Raw genomic sequence first — 11,643 nt, 5'->3', positions numbered from 1 at the left:
GGAGAGAGAAAAAAAAGAGTATAGACAGTTATAAAAGGAAATAGTTTTAAAAAAAATAAAAGACTTTAAAGAGAAAAAGTACATACAGTCATAGATTAAAGATGTAAAGATAATAAAATAAATATTAAACCTATAGAAAAAGTAATAGAATAGGAAAATTAAGTCACATAAAGATGGAATATACACATCGAGTCCAGATTATGTATATTATCATGTTTTCTTTGAATTTTTTGACTATAGAGAGATATTTAATTCTGGGGGCTGTTAAGTTAAATCAACATATGTATTTTAAAAGTGTCTTGATATAAAAATTTGGCTCTAAGTATATGTTGCTTTGGAAAAGAGGTTCTGCTTTGTTTTCACAGAGGATGAGAGTCTGTGGATTCCTCCCAGACTAATGTGGTTTGATAGAAGAAAACCCCCGAAAGGTCACCATGAACACTTAAAATTACTTTACACAACAAAAAGGAAACAGTTTGGAGAGAATTATGCCCAAATTCCAAAATACTGTTTATAAATGTTTATTTACCAGATTTCACTATTATGTGGTATTGTGCTTCATCAGTTATACATTGTTGCCACATAGACATGTGTGTCTTTATGTGTATTTTTATATGCATTGCATGCAATGAAGAGGTCAGGGCAGGTATTTCTGTTTTACTCAGAGTTAAGTCTACTTAATTTTTGTAGGTTAAAAAAAATCAAACCCTTTCCGTTGTGTCATATTTAGTTCTAAGTCATAATAGGCATTATTTCCACACGTGAGATGTAATTGTTATTGTTTTAAAGATATGTTTTAATGTATAGAGGTTTTTGCCTGCATGTTTGTCGCTAAGCTGTATCCATACAGTGCCTGTGGAAGCCAGAAGAAGGCATCAGATCTTCAAGAACTGGAGTTATAGAAGGTTGTGAGCTGCCTTGGGTTCTGGAAATTGAACCTGGGTCCTCAGCAAAAGCATCAAGTACTCTTACCCACTCAGCTCCGCCTCTAGCCCCCACATCTGTGGTTTCATGTCTAACTAAAAGGCACATTTCCAGTCATGGGAATAGGAAACCACGCCATCATCGGGTAATTACAAATTATCTTACCTTTTCTTTGCAATCTGAGACATCAAGATAATCGGAAAGCTTATCTTTCTCTGAGCAGTTGCACATTTCCCGGCTGGTGGCATTAGCACACTGTTTGTATTTGCCAGTTTCCTGTAGACAGAAGTAACAGAGGGTGACCTGTCTTCATCATTTGTAGTTTTTCCAAATTAAGTGCTTAGGAAATACTTACAATCTGAATAATAAAATTTCAAGAAAAGAAGAAAATTAACTAATGATACAATAAGAGGTTCCGAGAGTATAGATCTGTACACAGTGCTTGCCCGGGAGGGATTATCAAAGTAGTAATGCAACAATATTTCTGCATTGTAACCTAACAACAATTATTTCAGTTTACGCATCGACATCCTGGTCAGAAACACTGCACAAAAGACACAACTTCCTTTCTGTGACGTCATTTCATAGCAAGTTCCTCTGACTAGACTGAAAGCCCACGAAGACACCAGGTATCATGCATGTATGGGCAGTCACTCAGAGAATGCTGCCCAGTGTCTGATAGCACTGATGTGCTGATGTGGACAACTGGCACATCCCCAAAACTTGCATTACAAACCTTCTTTCTGGGTAGCCGTGCTGACACGCGTCAGTACACTCAGCACTTCGACTCGGCACTTTGATCAGAAGTACCAAGTCAGCCTGTGCTACATCGCAAGTTTGAGCCAGCCTGGACTAAAAAGCAAGACCTTGTTCGACAACACAAGACAAAATAAACCAAGGGTCAGATGTCACTCTTAATTACTTGGTATGAATTATACATATTTCCAACTTAGCACGCAGGGAAATCATAGGGAGGGGAACTCCAGGAAAGTAAGAATGTACATGCAATGGTTACAGTAACAAAACAGGTTTTATCTTTGGGAGAAAATGGAGTTGGAAAACTCAGTGTCTTAGTGATTCACTGTTGGAGCAGAATTTCTTGCCCTTAAATCCAAGATTCTGCAAGAGGTGTGTTAACCTCTGGATATTCTGTGTGCATACAAACATGCATGCAATGTATGTTATTAGTTTGTTCAACACTTGTTTTTTTTTTTTTTTCCAAACAGTATCTATCTCTGAAACAAAAAGAAGCCTCAGACTGGCATTATCACTCAGGCTGACGTCAAACTCCTGACATTTCTGACTTTGGCTCTTGAACTGCGGAAACTACGTGTGTGTGTGTGTGTGTGTGTGTATGTGTGGGTGTGGGTGTACCATCATGATACATTTGTTCAACAATTTCTGAACACTCCTTTGTCTGATATTCATTGGACTACTGGGAATATAGTAAAAATAGGTCAAAAACAAACAAAACCCTTGGCTGGCATGTCCAAGACTTTGCCTTGACTATCAATAACAGGAAAATAAAGCAAATCAAAAAGAAATAAGTCTTGTTTTATGGGCTTACTTCCTTGTGGTGTCAGAGAGACACAAAAATAAAACAAAGGAGTAAAATGTCTAGAATAGTAAGTAATACACGATATGGAGAAAACAGGAAGAAATAGAGAATCAGGGATGGCGGAGCTGGGGTTATCATTCTACATGGATTGGTCAGGGAAGGCCTCACTTTAAGCAGAGCATTAAAGCCAAAGCCTGACAAAGGGGACTGTGAGGTGACGTCTGACAGAAGATGAAAGGCTCTTCTGCAGCTGCAAAGGCCTGAGGTGACATAGATCAGAGAAACAGAGAGGAGGCCAACATGGCTAGGACAGAGTGAGCTGGGGGCAGTCATGTGGAAGAACGATGCGGAAACAGAGAAGATTAAGGGGACCGGTGAAGGGGAAGACCCTCAGCCCAGAACCTAATCTGTATTTCTCTTTGGTTTATAGCCAAGAACTTCAACAAATATGAAAAAAATCAAATATCTATATGGATTTTGTACAAAGACAATAATCCTTTTTCTGAGTGATCTGTCACACCAGAATATTGAAACAAGAGGACCCGGTGTGCTTAGGGCCAAATTCATGTGGCCTTTGAGTTGAACTCCAGTAGCGTGGCATTCTCACCCTGAAAACTCAACAATGAACCTCACAAACACCCTTAACCTTTCATTTACAAAAGGAAATTCTCTCACTTGACCAGGCTAGACCTGTCAAGGCCTCGACTTGACACCTCACAGAGATGCATCTGCCTTTGTCCCTAGCATGCTGGAATCGGTGGCCCCCAACGCATCAGACAAAAAGGAAATACTTAAGGGAGATAAACCAGCAAGTGCATATGCTATTGAAAAGCTTACTTTTAAAGCCTGATCTGATTTTAAATTTCATTTAGTCTTTGACATGTCAGCATTTAACATCTTTTATCAATGTAATTTTTCCGGTCATAATCATAACTATGACACTTAAGGTCCCTTTCTTTGAAAAATAGAGGTTAACAATGCGAAAGTCTAAGGTGCGCAGCATGAATTGACTTCACGATCCACACTGAGTGCTTCTTGGGTCTGGCTCTTGCTGGAATGCTCTTCTGTGGCTTCAGTCAGTGGAGGGCCTAAGGGGGAATTCCTCAGGCTTTGTCTCCCTGCCTTCAATGACAAGAGTCAGGTGTGAAGCCAAAGCCAAGTTTTCCCTTTGAAATGCTGCAAGCCGTGGAACCATCAAGAAATTAATCAGCCTCGTTTCTCAAGGTCAACCCCTCAGAGTCAGGGACTCTCTACTGGAGGATGAGGCCACGATGCAAACATGCTGGAATTTTTGCCTTGTGAATAAAGTGACTGTTTCTTGCTGTAGGTTTCTCTCTGTAGCTCAGCCCCTTCTGTTACAGATTCGGGACTTTTTTGCCACAGTTCAGAACTGGTTAATGACTTATTGGGCACAATTTCCTCTAGACAACTGGGGTTTATGGATTACAGTTCCTAACTTTGTGTGAAAACAATCACACAATCAAGAAACCTGCTTCCCGCTACTGTTCCTTTCTTCAGTGGAAATGCAGAGATCGGCTTTCCTCAGATTATCTTTATTGGCAGGCATTTGTTCAATGTTTAGGATCCAGGCAAATGTATCCTATTTAAGACATTCTCAGATATCCAAGGGCATAAAATTATTACATGCCCAAAGCTGCACAGATAGATAGAAAAAAATAAGCGTGACCTGGTTTTACCTCACAATAGATTTTTAAAAAAAAAATTGACCTCAAACTAACGTTTTATTAAAAGACTCCTAACTCCCATGCTCACGTCACCTCAAGTCACTGATGATTTTAGTTCAGGAGATTTACAACTTATTTCTTACTCTCAGAGAAAATAATTAACCATCAACCCCCAGCGCTGAGGAGGATGAACCTCCATTGTGACTCTGATCGGCATCAAACCCTGGATCTGATCATTTAGAGGCTTGGGTCTCCTCTGTGTTCTAGCTGCTTAGAGAAAGTGGTGTAAACGTCCAATCTAAAAGGCCCTTAGAATTTGCAACTTTTGGCAAAAGTGCTAATTGCCAAGGGCCATAAAATTTCACTTGTCTGTTTATATAGGTTGACTGGTCACTCTCTATACCTAGACAATTTAATGTCTTTATAGCTCGGTAAGAACAAAAAGTGAACAGAAGCTGGAGCAGAAGTTAGAAGAGATAGGAAAATGAAGAAGGAGGAGGAGATAGCAGAGAATTGGAATTAAGACAGAGAACTAGAGCTAAGAAATTAGAGACAGTTAGGAAAGACATCTGCGGGAGAACCGCATGTGAGTTAATTCATTTTCTCCCTCATCCCCTTAGTTATATTTTCATTGCCAGCTGCAGCACCTTAGCTGGACCTTGAAGGGATCTGAGGGGCTGGCACCCCAAATTTTGAATGTGACTGGCAGATGTTAATTGTTCTCAGCAAGAGAAATGCTAATTTTCTGTAGTGCATGCTGGTCTCTTTGCATATCAGGCCCCAGAGGCTCCCCAGATCATCTGCCTTTTCTCTGAGCCCTATGCCTCCCTGTGTTCTGTCATGCTCCTTCCCCCTGCAGAAAGGTGGTGCCAAGGCCAAGGAGCCAGCCTCTTCTCTAGTACTAACATGGCAGGAGTCTAAACGTGCTCACGTCAGAACAAAGAGTCGCCTTTCCTTCTTGGACACCATTCAAAAAGGAAGAATCAGAAATCTTTAATAAATAAATAAAAATTTAAAAAAAAAAAAAAACATCTTGCTTCTTAAAGTTTTTCTGTCGGAGACTAACTTAGTGAAACTTTTATCCCAACTGGTATCTGTTTCCCTTTTTAAGTTTTCAATAAAATTATTGGCTATCTCAAAAAAAAAAAAAAAAGGCTGAAAGACATGAGCTGGGTCTAAGCCCTCCTCTCAGAAAACACAAGGCTCTTCTTCTCCCTGTGGCCTTTGAAATCTACATGAGAGCCAAGAATCAAGGAGAGAGTCTGCCTCAGCTTCTTGGCTGCTGTCTTAGTCAGTGTTCTATTGCTGGGAGGAGACACCATGACCCACAGAAGGTGTGCTCCAGATTAGAGGCGTGCGCTCAGTCTCAGTCTGGATTAAAGGGTTGAGTCATCCAGCCCCCGCCAACAAGACCACACTTTCTCCAACAAGGCCGCACCTCCTAATAGTGCCCCTCCCGATGGGTTTCTGGGGGCAATTACATCAAACCACCACAGCTGGAAAGTAGTGTGAGAGTAGCTGCAGCGGCCAAAGCAGCAGAGGCTGAACAGGGGTCAGCAGCTGTCCTGGAGTAATAAAAGTGGCTGAAATTTCTCATTAAATTCCCAGAACTGTGACGATGTGCCATCTAAATAAAGGTTCTCTTCTAAAATTGCAAATTACCAAATAAGTATGAATGTATTGTGTGTGTGTGCGTGTGTGTGTGTGTGCGTGTGTGTGATGTGCATATGTCATGGAGTGGGTGGAGTCCAGAGCAAACTAGCAGGAATCAGTTCTTTTCTTCTACAATTTCCTGGGGGTCAAACTGAGGTTCAGTCTTGATGGAGCTAAGCCTTCTCATCAGCATAGTGTTTTCTTATAAATGTAAGAGTAATATTTTTATAAATATGAGTAAGTATAAAACAGACACTACTTAGTCCATTTATAGACAAATTATTTACCTTTGACTTGTGAAATAGATTTCTTGGTATGGGTTTGCTAGGGTCTGCATGATAAAAATTATCTGTGAGTGGAATAGAAATTCCCATATTAGATGGAGGTCTGTAGTTTACCTGCAAGTGATTAAATAAATAAAGAGGGCCACATGTTATTATTCACCAAAACATCAATATTTTATTTTTCCAGACAACCATCCCGTGCAAATATTTCCCGTTTAGCCCCAGTACCCCAGTCAGTTTCTCCTCTTCAGTAGCCCTACACCTAAGTTTCTGTAGCTAAAAAATTTTACCCCATGATGATATAATATGAACTCTGTAAAGAGGGGAAAATGACTTTTACTACTTAAACAGCTGTCGTAGAATTAATGCAGGTGTATCCCAGCATTGTAGAGACGTGGCTCAGGGATGTGGTTAGAACACACCTTCAAGTTTTCTTATTTTCCCTGTCACAAAACTAAAAGCAGCACATGAGCTAATTTGTGGTTTTAAAGTGGTCATAAGAATCCCCAAATAAAATAAAACACAACAAAAATGGCTGATCAGATGCCTCAGCTGGAAGTGTCTGCTACACAAGTATCAGGGCCTGGGTTTGGGTCCCAGTACCCAAGTGAAAAACCAATTCTAGCAGAACCCATGGCCCCAATGCTGGGGTCAGAGACAGTCCTATCCTGGGAGCTTGTTGGCCAGTTCAAGAAAAATGGTGATCTTTAGGCTCAATGGGAGACCTTGTCTTAGAAATCAGGCAGAGAAACAATGGAAGAAGACATTCTGATGTTGACTGCTGGCCTCCACACTACATGAGCAAACATCCTGCACAGACATACCTGCACACACACTTGCACACATGTATACTGGCCACTCTCATACACAGAAAAACAAAATTAAAGACTCACAAATACTAACAAAACAAAAGCAGAAATTATTATATTGAAATGGGAGAACTGAAAAACATTTTGTAACTTGATCAAGGAAAAATCAAAAAAACAAACCCAAACACATAGAAAACTAGGACCAATTAGGTAATTTGAGACAAGTCAGTCTAAGGTAAAATAGCTGCATGAATCACAAAAGCCCAATATTATGCCATCATCGTCTTAATGACACTGATGGTGAAGAGAAGTTAGTAAGAAAAACAATTATTTCAGAAGGTTTTCGCAATTTAGAAATGGACCATCACTATCATGTTCTCAAGACGACCCACAGTTTGAAAATGCTGTATGTGCTAGAGCACCTCAGAAATGCGAAAGCAGAATGGTCATGGAAGCGCACAGGAGAGAATTATCGCTTGTTCTCCTATAGGCGCTATAGCTAGATTTCTTACTGGCAGAGTTTTGATCATGTTGAAACCGTGTGTGTCCTTGTGCACGCCGCTAGCCCAGGCTTCATGTGGTATGTGTCCTGGAGGAATGTAATGCATATCCCTGAGGTAGCCACAGCTGCTTTTCATGGTGGGCACCATGGTAGTGACAGGGCACTCGATCGATGCTTCCCATATAATCAGGCCTATTGAGGTTGAACCCTGAAAACATCAGAAAATGGAGTTTAGAATCCTGGAAACACCCCAGATACCTTATTTTAATGAACCAAAGAATGACCTATGATAGATGTATTTTTGGTTTTCAGTGAATGAGTTAACTAAGCAAGTAGCAAGTCAGCCAAAAGAAAAGAAGAAATATCAAGAAGCAGAGAGATACAGAACATTAAATTAGGTATTTAAAACTCCCGACACGGACTGAGGTATTCTCATGTTTTGTTGGTTCTTTTCGTGTGTGTGTGTGTATGTGTGTGTGTGTGTGTTACAGGTCAGAGGATAGCTTGCACAAGTTGAGTCTTTTCTCCTGCCTCCACCTTCCAAGTGCTGGAACCACAAGCATGCATTAACGTCCCTGAGATATTTGATGCTGGGATGTAACCCCTGGCTCTATGCCAAGCACTTTCCCAACTGAGCCACAGTTCCAATCCCTAGTGCTTTTGTCTTGGAGTTTGTCAATACTGTTTCTTTGTTTTCTAATTCTCAGGGTGGGTCTTGTTACCTCTGTTAATCTAATTGACAAAATATTTCTTAGTGAGCTCATAGGCCAACCTGATCTAGACAAGATCATTGACACAGCTCTCCCAGGTGATTGTAGATTATGTCAAGTAGGTAGTTAAAGCTGAGCATTAGAGCCCAAGTGTCACTTTGGGAGGGGACATAAACTGCCCATTTGAGTAGCATTACCAAACCAAATCTGATGCTAAAATATAATCAAATTTATTTAAGCTAAGTACTATACTATCAATAACCACATAAAATAAGATAGCTAAAATTAATGTGGCTCAAGGTTCAAAACATTTCAAGTAAAAAATAATGAAACAAGGAGGGGCAGGGTATGGAGAAAAAACAGAAAATGAAGGGGGTCATAAAAGTGCTAGCAAGAATTTCTGATTAACAATGAAGAGAACAGAAAAGATGAAATCAGGAAAAAAGGTTTAGCAATATAAAAATATGAAAGGTTTTTTTCTTCTAAGATCCTCTTACTATGTAGCCCTGGTTGGCCTGGAACTCACTGTGTAGACCAGGCTGGTCTCAAACTCTCAGAGATCTCTGCCTGCTCCTGCCCCCAGACTGTTGGAATTAAAGATATGCAATACTCCTGACCAGAATGCCTATGTAACATTTCTATAACCTCCACCCTGTCTTATAAAATACCACACATGTTAAGGCTACTTACTCTTGATGGAAGGATTAAGTTTGTCTTTTATAGCTACTATGTCTATATTTTCTACAGGTAATAGATTGTTTTATAATTTAAAAAATTCTCTTACTTTTTGGAAATAATTGCTAGCTACCTCAATTTTCAAATGGTAGCTATCAACGAAGTCAAAACGTCCTTCTACCTTAACGTTCAATATTGATGGGTTTCCAACAACTACAATGACTGGTGGGACGTCAATTATTCTCAGACCTGTGGAAACAGTGCCAAAAGCTAACATTACCAAACGGTAATTATAAGAAGAACCGAATAGTGATTGGCATCTTAATAGTCCTTAGGAAGTTTATCTTCACAGATATTTTCCTCAGAAAATTTATTGTCCCTTCTCCTCCTCATTTCTCATCCAGGTTGTCACATGGACAGCAAGGTCACTTGGGTACTTCTGATTATGTGTGGGACCAGGCAAGAATTTGTAGGTACAATCACATACAACTATGGAGCTGAGAAAGCTGATGCCCTTATATGACTATTACTATCCCTGCAAAGATTTTGTGTGTGCTGGGAAGTGAACTCGGTTCTCTAAAAAGCCATGTGAGCTGCCTGTCCAGTCTCCTCAGAGACTTGTCCGTGAGACTTACTGGTTTGGGAAACCTCCTCCAGAAAAACTTAGGAATCAGACAAAACATCCCAGGCTCTCTGACTTGCTCTTTATAGTAACCTAGGGTGAACTTCGTTTACTGCAATATCAAGTTTTCTGCCCTCTTTTGAACAATGCATGATCTTGAAATGTGCATATTCAAGAATGTTTGCATCTAACAATACTCCTGGGTGAAGTATGTGTAAGTATGAATAAGTGTGTATATCATGTTCAAGGATGTTTCTATCTAATGACACTCCTGTGTGGGGTATGTATAAGTATAATCTCATACTCAAGGATGTTTCTGTCTAGTAACACTCCTATGTGAAGGTCAAGCATTTTTGCTTTTTCCCCCATGGAGAAATTGCTTTGGAAATATTCACAGTATGTATATCATGTTCAAGGATGTTTCCATCTAACAATAATCCTATATGAAGTTTTCTCAGGAAAGGAAAAAAAAAAGTCAAGCCTTTTGCTTCTTTCCCCTGGGGAGACTGTGCTTTGGAAATATTCAATGTATCCTTCCTTGCTGGGTAGAGAAAGCCTTTCCTTCAGTCTGTTATCTCTTGGCATTGGTTATTGAACTTGGACCCACACAGAGGCAAAGCCGAGGCAGTTAGTGACAGCCAGGGGATAGAAGATAGAGAACTCTGGGCCCCTTACCTCTTCATAATAGAAAAGCGTTCTAGGTCCTTGGGCAGCTGAGGAGAGAGAGCCTGAAATGGCCCAACCCTAGAGCCATACTAATGAATATCTTGCATATCACCATAGAACCTTCATCTGGTGATGGATGGAGATAGAGACAGAGACCCACATTGGAGCAATGGACTGAGCTCCCATGGTCCAAATGAGGAACAGAAGGAGGGAGAACATGAGCAAGGAAGTCAAGATCATGAGGGGGGCATCCACCCACTGAGATGGTGGGGCTGATCTATTAGGAGATCACCAAGGCCAGCTGGACTGGGACTGAAAATGCATGGGATAAAACCGGATTCACTAAATATGGCAGACAATGAGGATCTGCTGAGAAGCCAAGGACAAGGGCACTAGGTTTTGATTCTACTGCATGTACTGGCTTTGTGGGAGCCTAACCGGTTTGGATGCTCACCTTCCTAGACCTGGATGGAGGGAGGAGGACCTCGGACTGCCCACAGGGCAGGGAAACCTGACTGCTCTTTGGACTGGAGAAGGAGGGGGAATGGAGGGGGTGTGAGGAGTGGGTGGAGGGGGAGGGAAAAGGGAGGCGGGGAGGAGGTGGAAATTTTTAATTAAAAAAAATTAATAAAATAAAAATTTAAAAAAAATTTAAAAAAAGAATGACTCAAATGGGATAAAACATCTGACATCTCTGACTTGATGTCCCATAACAGACACCTAGAAACTGCTTTTGTTAAAAAGCATAGACTTTCACTAGGTCCACCAGGATACTAAAAGACAAAATCCTGGCTTTCCCACCTTCACAGAAACCCTGATGAGCAGAGTGTACAGAAGGAAGAGATCATTTCAGTTCACAGTTCAATGTACAGTCCATTCTGATGGGGAAGTCAAGTTGAAGCTGCCATGTGTTTAATCTACAGCCAAGAAGTAGAGAGCAGTAAACTAATGCACACCGGTTCTCAGCTTGCTTGTGCCAAATCACACAGTCTAGGTGAATGGGCCCACCTGCAGTTAAGATGGGTCTTCCCACATCGATAAAAGCTTGGATGTATACACAGAGGCCTTTCATTACTCTTGTGTGGACATGATTGTATGTGTGTTCAAGTGTGGTCCATGGATGCCATGGTGAGCTTATGCTGATCAGAGGACCACTTATGGGAATTAATTCTGTCTTTCCATTGTGGGATCCAGAGGCCAAACTCGGGTTGTCTGAGTTGCATGGCAAGTGTTTATATCCACTGAGCCCTTACATTTTTCATTATTATTGTATATTTGTGTACTTACTTACTTTATAATATGTTAGTGTGAGTGAGTGTGTCTTGTGTATTCATGTGAGGGTGTGCATGAGATGGTGCTCTTGGGAAGGCCAGAGGACTACGTGTGGGACTTGGCGCTTAGTTCTCTCTCTTTACTATGTTGATTGTGGTTCTCAGGTAACAGTCTTGGTGGAAAAATGCCCTAATTTGCTAAAACATCTCGGCAGTCTAGGCTTACAGGCTTTTATAATAAATATACTAAAGTATAAGATATAGTATAGTATTTTATGTAAAAT

At 40.6% G+C, this 11,643-nt stretch overlaps 1 protein-coding gene across 1 annotated transcript in view; it reads right to left on the bottom strand.

The window, feature by feature from the left end:
- Positions 1-11,643, bottom strand: part of LOC126507208 (cation channel sperm-associated auxiliary subunit beta-like) — a 171,136-nt gene that overhangs the window by 13,002 nt on the left and 146,491 nt on the right. The window contains exons 19-22 of the mRNA XM_050151448.1: positions 8,910-9,049; positions 7,426-7,623; positions 6,108-6,218; positions 1,090-1,200 (exon numbers count right to left, since the gene is read on the bottom strand). Coding sequence (XP_050007405.1) covers positions 1,090-1,200; positions 6,108-6,218; positions 7,426-7,623; positions 8,910-9,049 — 560 coding nt within the window. The remainder of the gene's footprint in view (positions 1-1,089; positions 1,201-6,107; positions 6,219-7,425; positions 7,624-8,909; positions 9,050-11,643) is intronic.

This window comes from Alexandromys fortis, unplaced genomic scaffold, assembly GCF_014885135.2.
Source record: "Alexandromys fortis isolate MF-2015 unplaced genomic scaffold, M_Fortis_MF-2015_v1.1 scaffold_63, whole genome shotgun sequence".
Taxonomy (NCBI): Eukaryota; Metazoa; Chordata; class Mammalia; order Rodentia; family Cricetidae; genus Alexandromys; species Alexandromys fortis.
Note: the sequence above shows the minus strand (reverse complement) of the source record. Positions and strands in the feature narration are given on the sequence as shown.